The following is a 15,597-nucleotide window of genomic DNA, read 5'->3' as shown; positions in this document are numbered from 1 at the left end:
GGTGGCTCTAACTATATAATTGTATGTTCTTCTTCCGTTTAGATTGCTTTATCTTGGTTTTTCCTATTGTTCCAACCATGCCCAAGAAACAGCACTTCATTTTCCGATTAGGAACGCTGCAGCCCTCAGGAGTCAGTGTTGAATGGAACAGGTTCAGATAACCATTCTGCGTTAGAGCTGACCAGTTCTAACATAAGGTCATTCACCTGTAATATCAACACCATTTTATCTTCCTCTGTAGAAGCTGCCTGATCTGTTGAGTATCTCTAGTGTTCTGTTTTGCTTTGCATTTTCAACAACTGGGATTAGTATAGATAAGAACTGGATACTGGCACAAAGCAGAGCATTCAAGATTTGAACATCCTTCAATAGTACAGCAGCGGTGAGCAGCTGTTTGCTTGTTTAAAATTTGTAGTGACTGGTTAAAAACTAACAGACATGGGCACTTTTACATTACATAAAACACATTTCTTTATGAGTGTGCTTTCAATGGAGGTATTCAGTGATGTGTGATAAAAAAGGTATTGCAAGGAAATGTTACTTTTACAGGGTGACAAGCATAAAGTTTCACACACAAAATGCTGGTGGAATGCAGCAGGCCAGGCAGATCTATAGGAAGAAGCACTGTCGACATTTCGGGCCGAGACCCTTCGTCAGGACTAACTGAAAGAAAAGATAGTAAGAGATTTGAAAGTAGGAGGGGGAGGGGGAGGGAGAAATGCAAAATGATAGGAGAAGATTGGAGGGGGTGGGGTGAAGCTAAGAGCTGGAAAGCTGATTGGCAAAAGGGATACAGAGCTGGAGAAGGGAAAGGATCATGGGATGGGAGGCCTAGGGAGTGAGGAAGGGGGTGGGGGGGAAGCACCAGAGGGAGATGGAGAACAGGCAGAGAGAGGAAAAAAAAGGTGGGGAAATAAATAAATCAGAGATGGGTTAAGAAGGGGAGGAGGGGCATTAATGGAAGTTAGAGAAGTCAATGTTCACACCATCAGGTTGGAGGCTACCCAGACGGTATAAAAGGTGTTGTTCCTCCAACGTGAGTGTGGCTTCATCTTGACAGTAGAGGAGGCCATGGATAGACATATCAGAATGGGATTGGGACATGGAATTAAAATGTGTGAAAGCATAAAGTTTGATAGTTATTAGCAATACATTCATTAATGCTGAAGTACTGATGCTAAGTTGTACCATATTGCTTAATATTGAGATCTAGTCCTTCCTGACTCCAGAGGGTAGCGTTGAGAAACTCCAATATAGCATTCACACTTAGTTCAACATCATACAGTGTAATGCACAACGTTAGATCTCCAGTCTTTTTCTCTGAAACTTTTTGAAGTTTATTTAAATACCAGGGGTGCATGTGTCCTGACTGTGTTACCCCAGAACAGGGTATTCCAGAACTGTGTCAGATGGGTAGTGGCTGCTTAAGGCAGCCTGAGTACACTTTGAGATGCTATTGCTTATTTAGCAGAGCCAACACAGGTACAGGTTATTCACTTGAAGCGCAAGAGTAACACAAACTGAAATTGTTTTTTTGGATATGAAGTTTATTTTGTGAGTGAACCACCATGTATAAGTAACATACCTAAAGAGTAATGTCCTCTGCTGATTAGAGATTTAAAAATCCCAGTTTTTTTTAATATAGGGAGGTTTGATATCTAACAGGTGTTGAAAATTCACTCACTATAGCCGCCTAGAATGTCTATAGTGTAACAATATCACAGCACTTAAAACATGTCCAATAAATGCTACACTTACTGACTTTTGTTTGATAATCTTGGACATTATTCTTTCAAAGTGTTGACCTTCTGTAAGGAACAGATGCACAAATAACGAGCCCTGTCTGTAGGCAATACTTAATCAGCTTACAAATAATGTAACATACATCCTTCCTCTCAAGGAACATCTTGTATGGGACTTGACAAAACGCTCACCCAACCTGAACTAACATATATTTTGCACACTCTCAATCACCAAGGTCACTTACTACCTATAAGTAGCACATGGTAGAAAGGGGAAGTTAGAACAAGGCTCCTCATCTATTAGTGAAAATCACTCCTTCACTTGTCTCCTCAGTTACTGTGCAAAAAAATCTTTTCACACTTAACTCATTTAATTGGAAATCCTCTAAAGTTGCCTGTGATCTGTGCTTGCACACTGTTCCACACTTACAGCAGAATGCAAGCAACAGCTGGAATGTGAACAACAGCTGGAGAACCTGAACCTCTGACAGGGCATCTGCCTTGCAGCAGCCCCTGGGCTTGGATGAAACAACAATTAAGATTAAGAGTTTAAAAGAACTAATGAGGTACATATTTAACTACCGAGGATAGCGATCTCCCTGAATAAAAAGTGGAAGCTGTGGTATAAAAACGATTCTGGCAACTGGAAGATGAGGATGGAAAACATGCTCCTGACTGCTGATGTCATAACACACTTCTGTTGCATAACAGTCCTGTAACTTTAGCTTTCCTTCATTTGGCAAAATTAAGGAGTGCATAAATAAATGCAACCTGTCAAAAGCAGATAAAAGCAGAATATACCAATGGATGTAACAATATCCAGTAACACTGAAACTGTCAAGATCTCCTATTAAAAGTAAAGAGAAGGTCAGGAAAGCAGTGAGGCCAACATAAGGTGACAAAAGGGCTCCTCTTGCATTTCCCATCTTCTTATCCATGTAAAGGTCTTCCACAAAGTAGATCCATGAAATCCTGCTTTCCCCACAAGTTATCTTGCCAGGAAAATATTGGTTGTCCAAACGACCACAATAGACCAGCTCCACACACACACACGGTTTGCAGCTCCACCACACGACAACACGGAGATGTGAGACTGGAATGAAGAAATAGGCTTCCGAGGGAGGGAAGTCCTCAGCCATGAGAGCCACACAGCTGATATCTGGTTACAAGGAAGTCCCAACTCAAAGGCCTCTGGCCAAGGGAACATGGTTGAGGTTGGTAGTCCAGGTCAGGAGAAACAGTTGCAATATCAGCAAGGTGCAGGATGAGGGGATCAACATGGTTCCACCACCACAGTCTGAGGTATTTTCCTGCAAAAACAGTAAACTCCTTTAACAATTCCAACTAACACAGCATTACAAAACAGAACCAATTACAGGCTCAGTGAGCTGACAATCAATGTTTATATTCTGCATTTGCCTTTTCTCTCTCAAATCACAAACTTGGAATACTCATATGAAATGAGGAAATAAGTAAAAGTTAGAGAAGCAAAGAGAAGGCTTCACCTACCTGCATTTTCCCCATAAGCCTTAATTCCTCTATAGTGCCAAACTCTAACTGTGTCTTAAAGATGTACTTAATGAGGTGGCCTATTCTGCTTCCCTGGGCAGAGAACTCTACAGATTCACTACTCTCTATGAAAAGCAGTTTCTCCTTATCTCCATCTTATATCTACTCCGTCAAATCTTTCAGCCATGTCCCCAGGTTCTAGTTTAGTTTACCAGTGCTAACAACTTTCCTGTCTCTACCTTTCATAATGTTATGTTGATATAAGGTCCCCTCTCATTCTTTGAATTTCCAGAGTACAGTCCCAGTTATCTTAATCTCTCCATATAGGCTAAACCTCTCATCTCAGAATCAACCTAATGAACCTCCTCTGCACTGCCTCCAAAGTCAGTTTGTCTTCCACAAATAATGAGACAGAACTGTATACAGTACTCCAGATGTGGGCTCACCAATACCCTGTACAGTTGCAGAATAACCTCCCACTCTTAGATTCAATCCCACTAGCAATGAAGACCAACATTCCATTTGCCTCCTTGATAAACCTGTTGCACCTGCAAACCAACCTTTTGCGATTGATGCACAAGTACTTAGGTCCCTCTGCACACCAGCATGCTGTAATCTTTTAAATAATAATTTGATCTTCAATTTTTCCTTCCAAAGTGGATGACCTTACATTTACCAGTGTTGTACTCCATCTGCCAAACACTTGTCCACTCACTTAACCTATCTATATCTCTCTGTAGATTCTCCACATCCTCTGCATGATTTGCTTTTCAGCTCAATTTAGTGTCAACAACAAACTTACATTCGCTACACTCAGTCCACTCTTCTAATCATTAATGAATGTCATGAACATTTATGGACCCAGCACTGACCCCTGCGTCACTTCACCAACCAAAAAACACCTATTTATCCCAACCCTCTTCCTTCCCTTGATTAACAAAACCTCTGTCCTGTTAGTACATTACTTCCAACTTCATGCATCCTTATCTTACAGATAAATCTTTATTATATACTTTCTGGAAATCCAAAGGTACAACATCCATCTGTCCCCCTCTATCCACTGCACTTGTTATATCCTTGAGAACTCCATTTAGTTTGTCAAACAGGACCTGCCCTCATGATTTCATGCTGGGTCTGACTGATGGAACCACTTCTATCCAGATGTTTTGTTATTTCTTCCTTAATGATAGTTTCACACATTTTCCTGACTATAGATATTAAGCTAACAAGCCTACAGTTACATGTCTTTTTTAACAATGGTGTGATATTTGCTGTCTTTCAATCTACCCAGAGTCCAGACAACAGTGAAATTATCACTGACATGTCCACTGTATATTTAGTAAGGTAACTTTTCCTGTACCATTTCTTTCAGTACCTTGGGATGCATCCAATCAGGTGTAGGGGACTTGTCTAACTTTAGGCCCACAATTTGCTCATCACTACGTCTTTACGTATTTAGTGACAGTGATTGTATGGAGGTCCATAACTTCTTATTTCATGTTAGAAGTATCTTCCACTGTGAAGACTGACAGAAAATAGTCAAAACAGGGAATATTGGGTAATGCTGAAATGGCTAAGGCCTTGAATGACTATTATGTTACCCAATATTCCCTCTTCTCATATTCCAAGTGTCCAATGTTCACTTTAACCATCCTTTTCAGCTTTATATAATTATAAAAGATTTACTATCTGTTTTTACAATTTGTGCTAGTTCATTTTCATAATCTGAAGTCCCTTTCCTTAATGCTTGCTTAGTGATTCTTCATTGCTTTTTAAAGTTTTCCCATGTTCCAGCTTCCCATTACTCTTGCTGACTTTGTATAAATGTTCTTTTCATTTATTTCCTCAGTTATTCAAGGCCAAATCCCCCCACCCATCCTATTCTTACTTTTAACTGGAATACAATTTTGTTGATCATCATGAAAAATCTCTTTGAAAGTCTCCCACAGTTCCTCAACTGCCCCACCATATAGCTATGCTAGCCAGGCCTTCTCTCATTGTAGCCTTTCTTGTTTTAAGCATTGTTTAGATCAAACTATTGCACTTTCCATTTCTATGAGAGATCCAGTCATGCTGTGATTACTCTTTCCAAATGGATCCTTAACTACAAGATCATTAATTTTAACTGTCCCAGGACCAGATCTAAGATAGCATTCTCTTGTAGTTCACTTGCATCATTCTATGGACATATAGTCAATCTATGTTTATCTTATGTAGCTATCTTATGTATTTATATTTATTGTTTTTTATTATTATTGTGTTAGTTATCTTATTGTGCTGCATTGTATCTGGAATAACCATTATTTCGTTCTCCTTTACACTTGTGTAATGGAAATGACATTAAACAATTTTGAATAATATTCTGTTCTAGAAAACTACCACTGATGCATTCTATGAAGTTGCCGTGATATTGGGAAGGCGCAGTTTTATGGAACTAAATGCATTGCTAAATGGGTCAAATGACTTCCTCTGTACTGAGCAGTACGAAGTTCCAATCTGTAGAAGCAATTACCTTATCTAAGTAGTTATAACATTGATCATTATCAATGAAGCAGTTTGTCAATTTACGATAGGTCTCGCCAATGTAGAGGAGGCTGCATCTGGAGCACTGGACACTCCGTTTTACGCAGGGATCGAGTCCTCCATGATTCCCTTGTCCATTTGTCCCTCCCCACTAATCTCCCTCCTTTCAATTTCCCTGCAAGCGGCCTAAGTGCCACACCTGCCCATAAACCTCCTCCCTCACCTCCTTTTAGGGCCCCAGGCAGTCCTTCCAAGTGAGGCAACACTTCACCTGTGAATCTGCTGTGTTTAGTGCTCCTGATGCAGCCCCCTCTACATTGGTGAAACCCGTCTTTAATTGGAGGACTGCTTCATTGAGCACCTCCGCACCATCTGCCACAAGCAGGACTTCCCAGTGGCCAACATTTCAAATCTGATTCCCATTCCCATTCTGACATGTTGATCCATGGTCTCCTCTTGTGCCAAGATGAGGTCACCCTCAGGATGAAGGAACAAGACTTTATATTCTGTCTGGGTAGCCTCCAACCTGAGGGCATGGATATCGATTTCTCTTTCCAGTAAACAAATATTTCCTCTCCCCTCTTCTATTCCCTACTCTCACTTTTAATTTCTTCTCACCTGCCTACTACTTCCCCCTGGGTCCCCACCTTCCCATTCTCCTATGGTCCACTCTCCTCTCCTCTCAGATTCCTTCCTCTCCAGCCCTTGACCTTTCTCACCCACCTGGCTTCCCCTATCCCCTTCCCCAGCCTGTTTATTCTGGCATCCTCCCCCTTCCTTCTCAGTCATGAAGGAAGATCCCAGCCCAAAATGTCAACTGTCTATTCATTTCCACAGATGCTGCCTGACCTGCTGAGTTCCTCCATCATTTTGTGTGTGATAGTACTCAGTCTGGCAAAAGGTAGGAAGAGATGTCTGACAAGCTGTGTGCTGGGACACTATTTTACACCCTTTATTTAAACAATAAGTAAGGCATAGAAGGATACGGTCCTAATGCGAGCAGATGATATTAGTGTAGCCGGGCAAAAAGGTCAGCATTAATGTGCTGAGCCATTTCCGTTCTATAGTGCTTTATGTCTATGTCTCTAATTGGAAATGCAACCTCAAAGCATGTGGAATGCACTAAATTGTGGGGTATAATTGAAATGCAGAATGGATAAGTAATGAGCAAATTAACCAATATAAATTAGTAGTATGAAGGGCAAAGAGGCTCTAAACTTCTTGAGAAACATGCTACAAAGGGTAGAGAAACAGACAGATATGGGCTAAATATGCATGAATCATTCAAAGTAGTGACACAGATTAATAAGGATATTACAAAAATAAAGAATGAAAAGGGCTTCATTTTCAGAGGGAAAGAATTGAACATACAAATGTTATGTTGAATTTATATCAAACATAGTAGTTATCAACCATATTTTTGTATTATGTACTGTATTATGAAATGATCTGGTCTTCACATTTTGATAAAATTGATACAGAGGCATTGGAAAAGTTGCAGGGAAAAGTAACAGAATGGCACAAAATTGAGATATTATACCTGTCAGGAATGAGAATTAGGTGAGAACTTTTTTTTGAGAGCAGGACTATGGGTGAAGGATATTGTTGACTTACTAGAAATATTTATGATTATGAGAGTGTTTGGCAGTGTAGAAGATCCTGCTTCCTGTCAGTTATTAAATAACAGGAGTAAACAATCCTCTCCATCCCTATTTAACAATGGTCTCTCAGTATATTGCTATTGCCATTTCTTGACAAGAAATTGTCAAGTTCCTTCTTAAAATAGTTTTCTTTTATCACTGTGCATTCCTGTGATCACTTGCAGATACTTACCAACTAGTTAGTAATCTTCTTCTATTGTCTATTGCCCTAAATTGTAAAAATGACTGATATGCTTATGTTCTGTATTGGTTCTTTCAATCCATTGTGACAAAACCTTCATTAAGAAAAGCTGAAGTAGATTCCCACTCATATTTCTTTCCTAAAGAGAAAAGGCCCAAAGGTCCTCTCTTACTTCTGGGATCAGTCTCTCCCTAGTTCTGTGTTCTCCTCACAGTTACAATGGGCTTGATTATTTGATTAAAATTTCTCCTTCTCCACCAGTTCCATCTCACCACCTCCAGAGGCACACAACCCTCTCCTAAACACACAAAAACATAACTGACACCCAAGCAACACACACAAAATGCTGGAGGAACTCAGCAAGTCAGGCAGCATCTATGGAAATGAATAGATAGTTGATGTTTCTGGCCAAGACCCTTCTTTAGGACTCAATGAGTCTTTGGGGAAGTTGTTGAAATTGCTTCAGAGTAAAATTTCATCAGTGAAGATTCACTAGAACACGTACTGATGCATTGTAATCGAAACAGTCTTCAGGTCCTTTCCGATACCGAGGATTCAACACTTCTTCACATTGATTCGGTCCATCAGCTGACAACAGAAACGTTAAGGAAGTATAGTGATGTGATCTATTCGTAGCACAGGACAGAAGCCATAAAAGCAAACACACATTGGCCTGGGAGTGGACTTCCCAAATCTGAATCTGACCTGAGAGGGGGAAACACAGCCGAGAAGGGGGAGTCTCTTTATTTATTAGGGAGAATATCATGGCAGTACTACTATGGATGGATCGTGCTGCTGGCCATTTGAGTACAATTTAGGAATAGGAGTGGGGTGATCACACTGCTAGGGTCTCATCAGACATGTAGTACCAGTAGCATATACATACTGTTAACTTGTGCAATAAATGCACCTTATTATTTGTTAATTTATTTGTGGTAATATTACCTTATGTGTTGTGTATGAGTTATATGTCTCATTTGGTGGTAAACAAATATAAACTTGCCATTCAACTTGTTTTACTCTGTCTCCCAATAGTCACCAGGAATGAGAGGCACAGGTATTTGAGAAAATCACAGAGGGCATTAGGGTTACTGCAGTAAGGGGAGGGGGTGTTATCTTTCCTAATACTGACTGGAATTGCCTCATTGATGACATACAAGTGTGGTCAGTTTTTGGGCAATGTGCAAAGAGTTCAACTAGATGAGAGCATTAATTGACTTTACTTTTAGAAATATATTTGGGCAGGGGGTGAAGTATCAGAAAGGTGGGGGGGGGCAAGTTGCAAGAGTGACCCTCATCCTCTAGGTTTCAAGGTAGTTGTGAAAATGAATAAAGTTGGTCGAAATTGGGGGAAGACTGATTTCAATACTGTTAAAGAGGATCTGGTGAAAGTGAATTGGGAGCAGATACTTAGATAAAATAGGTGGAGCGCTTGAAAGCCAACACAGATCTGGGCTTGTAAATTCTAATAAAGGTAAAAAACAGCATGGCTTTCTACAGGGAAAATCTTGTCTCCCTGACTTGAGATTTTTTGTAAGGAGGTAACTAAGACGACTGATGACAACAGGGCTTTGTTTACATGGACTTTGGTAACACTTTTGGAAATCTTCCATGTTAGACTTCTCCGAAAGGGTTAAGGCACATGAGATTCAAAATGAGATGGCTAATTGGATCCAAAATTAACTGGGTGATAGGAGGCAGAGGATGGTGATACAGGGTTCATGTAAGCAGTGACATACTACAAATATCAGTAGGGGACCTTTACTGTTTGTGACATATATTAACAGATGTTATGTTAAGGTATATGATTAGTAGTTTGGTAAATAACATGAACATTGATGCTGTTGTGGAGAGTGAGGGAGGTTGTCTAAAGCTAAAACAGATTATAGATCTGCTGCAAGATTGGACAGAGCAATGGCAGATTGAATGACCATGGAGGAGAAGAGTTCAGACATGCTGTAAATTCTCAAAACATCATTTAGTATACAGTTGGAGAGCTGTGTGCAATTGTGAATGCTTCATTATAGGAAGATTGTGATTTTGCTAGAAAGAGTGTGGAGGAGGTTCACAAGGAAGTTGCTTGAATTGGAGAACTTAGTTGTTGGATAAGCGGGCTGTGCTGGGAGACTGAAGGATGACCTGATAGGGGTATATAAAATTATGAGAGGCCTAGATAGGGTAGATTTTAGGAATCTTTCTTCCTTGGTAGGGGTATCAAAATCAAGAGGACATAAGTTTAAAGATGAGTGGGCAGAATTTTAAAGCAGTCTAAGGGGGAGAGTATTTTAAACAGAAAGTGGCTGAGTCTGGAATGCATTATTAGAGCAGGTAGTGGAATCAGATCTTAACAGAACGGAGATGAAGCTGCCCTCCCAGGGTTTCGCTTGGCTGACAGCAGCTTTTTAGCGGCACTCAAATTACAAGGTTGCTAGGAAGGAGCTTAAGAAGGAAATTAGGAGAGCTAGAAGGGGCCATGAAAAGGCCTTGGTGAGCAGGATTAAGGAAAACCCCAAGGCATTCTACAAGTATGTGAAGAGCAAGAGGATGAGTCATGTGAGAATAGGACCAATCAGGAGAGATAGTGGAAATGTGTGCATGGAGTAGGAGGAGGTAGTTAGTGGAGGTACTTAATGAATACTTTGCTTTAGTACTCACCAGGGAAAATGACCTTGGCAGTTGTGGGGGTGCCTTACAGTGGACTGATAGCTTGATCATATAGACATTAAGAAAGGGAATGTGCTGGATCTTTTGAAAAAACATTAAATTAGATAAGTCACCGCTACCAGATGAGATATACCCTAGGCTACTGTGGGATGCGAGGGAGGAGATTGCTGAGCCTCTGGTGATGATCTTTGCATCATCAACATGAATGAGAGAAGTACCAGAGAATTGGAGTGTTGCAAATGTTGTTCCCTTGTTCAAGAAAAGGAGGAGAGATAACCTAGAAAATTATAGACCAGTGAGTCTGACTTCAGTGGTGGGTAAGTTATTGCAGAAGATCCTGAGAGGCAGGATTTATGAGCATTTGAAGAGACAATCTGATTAGTGATAGTCAGTATGGCTTTGTCAAGGGCAGGTTGTGCCTTACTAGCCTGATTGAATTCTTTGAGGATGGGAACAAAATACATTGATGAAGGTAAAGCAGTGGATGTAGTGCATATGGATTTCAGTAAGGCATTTGATAAGGTTCCCCATGCAAGGTTTATTCAGAAAGTAAGGAGGCATGGGATCCAAGGAGATCTTGCTTTGTGGATCCAGAATTGGCTTGCCCACAGAAGGCAAAGGGTGGTTGTAGATGATTGGTATTCTGCATGGAGGTGGTGTTCTGCAGGGATCTGTTCTGGGACCCCTCCTCTTAGTGATTTTATAAATGACCTGGATGAAGAAGTAGAAAGGTGGATTAGTAAGTTTGCTGATGACACAAAGGTTGGGGATGTTGTGGATAGTGTGGAGGGTTGTCAGAGGTTACAGTGGGACATCGATAGGATGCAGAACTGGTCTGAGAAGTGGCAGATGGAGTTCAACCCAGATAACTGTGATAATTTGGTAGGTCAAAATTAAAGACAGAATATTGATAAGATTCTTGGCAAAATGGCACATCAGAGAGATCTTGGGGTCCATAGGACACTCAAAGCTGCTGTACAGGTTGACAGTGTTGTTAAGAAGGCGTATGGTGTTTTGGGCCTTTATCAACCATGGGATTGAGTTCAAGAGCCATGAGGTAATGTCAGACCATACTTAGAGTCCTATGTTTGGTTTTGATCACCTCACTACAGGAAGGATGTGAATATAAAAGAAAGAATGCAGAGGAAATTTACAAAGATCTTGAATAGGTTGAGTGAACTTGGCCTTTTCTCCTTGGAGCGATAGAGGATACGAGGTGACCTGATAGAGGTGTCTAAGATGATGAGAGGCATTGATCGTGTGGATAGTCAGAGGCTCTTTCCCACAGCTGAAATGGCTAACATGAGGGGGCATAGTTTTAAGTTGCTTTTAAGTAGGTATGTCAGAGGCAAGTTTTTCACACAGAGAGTGGTGGGTGCATGGAATGCACTGCCAGCGACAGTGGTAAAGGCAGATATGATAGAGTCTTTTAAGAGTCTCTTAGATAGGTATATGGAGTTTAGAAAAATAGCAGGCTATGCAGTAGGAAAATTCTAGGCAGTTTCTAGAGTAAAACATTCTGGGCTGAAGGGCCTGTAATGTGCTGTAGATTTCTATGTTCAATGGGCTCAGGCCTCACACTGTGGGTTGCTTGCTTTTCAACCGTCGAAGATGAGGTGCCTGAGCCATCGCATTCTACCGGGGGCGGTGTGGCGCAGTTGTGGCGACTGAAGATTTAAAATGGACTGGGGGTCTGGACTCTACACATAGATATTTGTCGGGTTGTGTTTTGTATACGTGTCGACTGGGCCTCAAAGCCATGGATTCGTCGAGTGGGGATCGGGCGCAGGGAAAAGGACTGGGCCTCAAAGCCACAGTGTCACCCAATGGGCATCGACAGTTGACTTGTATGCATCAAACCGTGGAGCCAGGTGCGGTGGGGGAGAGTGGGGTGATCATCAGGACTCTTATTGCGTGATTGTGATCTTGTGTGTGCTTACTGTGTGTGTCTGTTGGTAATGTGTCTTTGCACCTTGACCCCATAGTAACGCTGCCTCATTTGGCTGTATTCATGAAAATTCATATGGTTAAATAACAATAAATGGACTGAATTGAGCTGAATATAATCACAGCATTCACGAGGCTTAGGAGATGGGCCTAATGTGGGCAGATGGGATTATCATTGATGGACAAAATGGCCAGCATCGACATATTAGACTGAAGGGCCTGTTCCTGTGCTCTACAACTCTATGACTCTCCTTGGATTTTTTTTTGACATTATCTACATTAAGTTACATCATTTTTAGTGCCAATCAATCCCCTGGCACACGATTGGGATATGGGAGGCAAACAGACCACATGAAAGACAGCAGTGCAGACTCAGGGTGCATGGCAATATAAACAGCACCTGGGTTGTTAGACTTATGAGACATCAGCGTTAACAGCTGCATCCTGATACCAAGTCCCTGGATCCTCCCGCTTCAGCACAGTGAAACTCTGAACATTCCTTTAGCTCCAATATTAACAATGTGCTGTGACAGGATACATCTTACTTCAGCGTGGACCAGTTTGGTTTTGTCACACTGACTACAGGTCAGCTTCTCTGCCACCACAAACAGTAGGTTGGTTCTGGCCAATCTCTGCGCATGATAAAACCTGTGATGAGAATAAAGATTTACTGACAGTCTGCATCTATTGTACTAACACAGTCTTCTGAGAGATTCTATAGAATGGAACAAAACCAAAGTTATAGATGTCTTCTCTGCAATCAAAATCTGAAAATTGTTTTCAAGAATAGTAAAATATTCAAAATATTAAAAGCTTTGGAGTTTCCCAGTCACCAAATCAAAATACATTTAGTTTTAAAGCAGCCTGTTTCTACTGATGACAATACTTGCTTGTTTCACTAACCAGCACGACTCCCTCCGAGATACACAAGGCATGGGAGCAGAGGAAGTGGATTGGAAGTTGCAGCAAGGTAAGGGTTAAGATAATGTCCAGGCAAGGACAGCTTACAGATCATGTGCAGTCAGCCAGGCAAGAAAGGCCATTGAAGAAGATAGCTTCCCTTTGCACAGCAGGGCTCTGGAGTCCTTGAGACAAGATAAGGACGTAATTGAAGGATGCAAGGCATGTATCAACTAACAACTAAAGTAACTGAAGTAACCTCAAAACGTCCCAAGTTGTTAGCTTTTAGTTTTATTGACTTTTAACACCTGTATTGTGAATGGTGATTGACCATGCAAGTAAGAAATTTAGTCAATATCTGTAACTGCTGGTCAATTCTATATAAAAATGGTATTTCTCTGTTCAGATTTCAGAGCAGTTTTGTGACAGGGGTTGTGCTGTTTCCCTTGTGCACAAGTAAATAGGGAGTGATTGAGGAATGAGTGAACGTTTTCAGAGTCCACTTAATCGGTGATGACAGTGGGCTGGGGCTCAAATTGACCCTTTGCTGTCGGATGGCTCTTTAAGCATGTTATACTCCAACACCAATTCTGGGTTATTTAGCTACTGCAGTTGTCTCTCTGCACCGGCCCAGCAGCCAGTTAAGGCTCTACCTTAACTTCTGGAGCAGCAATCCCCATACATGTGACTGCATTTTCCTTTCCTTTTTGAAAATTTTCCAATTTTGGAGTTGATATTGGACTTGAAACATCACATCTAAACACAACCCCTATGTCATTTGATGGTCATGATTCCATAATGGAATTTCCCCATCCTTTGGCAACAGGAGGGTGGAGTCCAACATTGGGATTCTTGTCCTGACAAGTTCAAAGACAGGGTCTTTGAACTATTAATTAGTCAGCTTTTACATTGGGTTTATTTCTATGGGAGTTGCCATGGACTATTGACTCAGTTACAAACCTGGAGCAGTTGTTGCAATCAATTAAATTGCTGTAGGATCTTCTGTTGCTGCCAAAGTAGTACTGTGTCTGCTTGGTGACACAGCTTGTCTCTCTCAGTTCAGTGCTGTCTGCCAATGTGTCATCTGCTAATAAAGGAAAGAGAAGAAATATTCATGAATGCAACTAGTTCAGATAACTAAGCTGAACTCAGCAGCAACAGTAAATAGCATTTGGTGATGAAGAATATTTAATGTTTGTTAAGATTCAGGGACATTCTTCAGCCTTGCTGTGAGTAATCTTGGTAAGTGTGTCTGGGTGAAATGGTTCCCCTGACGCTGGGCTTTTTCTGACTGGGCACCACAGTCAGTTGAGGGACAGTAGTGGTAATGGCCAACATAGCTGAGAATCTTAGTGTCTCCTGTCTGAGAGGAAACAGGCACACCTCCTTCTCCTCTCAACAATACCCCTACCAAGCTTCATCCCTCAATGCTCCTGGTAATCTTGTTGCCTTCCCTTGTCATTATTTTCCTCTTCATATGAGGAAGAGGTGGATCTAGGCTTCTGGCCCATCTCCTCATGGTGCTCTGCCAGAGAAATTGATCAAAAGCCCCATCCTATCTCATCTGTGTGAGGGCCCTTCATACTTGCCCCTCTTGCCCTTACCCTCTTCAAGAAGCCCTTGTAAGTCCAGGGCATGGAATAAATATCACTGGCAAAATAAATGTTCTGAGTACAAATACAGATCCACAGTTTGAAAACCCTGGAGGACTTCACGTTGTGTACCTATAGATGAATGTTAAACATGACAATCACAAGGTGTGGCCAAATGTCTGATAGTGACTGAAATATCCCCAGCTATCCAGTATGCTGACGAATAATGTAACTCTCCTGATGGACACAATGCCCCATGTGTAGAACCCGTTCTCTTCTCCATTACACGAGGTCACTGAATGCTACCCAGAGCATGCTGGATTGATTTTTTTCATACTTCTGATATTACATAAGAGCTTTAGATTGTAAATCCAAGGCCTAAATGATTTGTTTAGTTCTTTTTCTTCGCACTTCACCCACCCTGAAGAGAGACATTGATTTGTACCTGCTTGGAAGCTGATCTGGAAGGTTAACGTGTACAACAACTGTTGCAATAAAGACCTAGCAGAAGAAGGTAAAAGACAATCACATCATTACTGTGTGGGTAATAAAGAAATGGAAACACAGCTGCAAAGTTCAACGTAAAATTAAGTATCAAAGTACATATACTGTATGTTACCTAGAGATTCATTTTCTTGCAGACATTTATAGGAAAATAAATACAATAGAATTTGCAAAAAATTATACTTAAACAAAGACAGACAAACAGCAATGTGCAAAAGAAGACAAACTGTGCAAATAAAAAGTTATATTGAGAACATGAGTTGTAAAGAGTCCATGAGAGTGAGTCTGTAGGTTGTAGAATCAGCTCAGATTTGTTGTGAGTGAAGTTATCAATGCCGGTTTAGGAGCCTGATGGCTAACTGTTCCTGAACCTG

General features: G+C 41.1%; 1 protein-coding gene across 7 annotated transcripts in view; it reads right to left on the bottom strand.

Moving 5' to 3' along the window:
* Positions 1-1,526: 1,526 nt before the first annotated feature.
* Positions 1,527-15,597, bottom strand: part of cacna2d2a (calcium channel, voltage-dependent, alpha 2/delta subunit 2a) — a 904,752-nt gene continuing 890,681 nt past the window's right edge. For 5 of the 7 annotated variants that reach the window (XM_073072591.1, XM_073072594.1, XM_073072596.1 and 2 more), the window contains 5 exons: positions 15,165-15,220; positions 14,088-14,214; positions 12,766-12,875; positions 8,122-8,204; positions 1,527-3,052 (listed from right to left, as the gene is read on the bottom strand). In XM_073072591.1, the coding sequence (XP_072928692.1) occupies positions 2,924-3,052; positions 8,122-8,204; positions 12,766-12,875; positions 14,088-14,214; positions 15,165-15,220 (505 nt within the window). In that variant the 3' untranslated portion in view covers positions 1,527-2,923. The remainder of the gene's footprint in view (positions 3,053-8,121; positions 8,205-12,765; positions 12,876-14,087; positions 14,215-15,164; positions 15,221-15,597) is intronic. The other 2 variants (XM_073072592.1, XM_073072595.1) reach the window with 1 other exon arrangement.

Source organism: Hemitrygon akajei, chromosome 19 (assembly GCF_048418815.1).
Source record: "Hemitrygon akajei chromosome 19, sHemAka1.3, whole genome shotgun sequence".
Classification (NCBI taxonomy): Eukaryota; Metazoa; Chordata; class Chondrichthyes; order Myliobatiformes; family Dasyatidae; genus Hemitrygon; species Hemitrygon akajei.
Note: the sequence above shows the minus strand (reverse complement) of the source record. Positions and strands in the feature narration are given on the sequence as shown.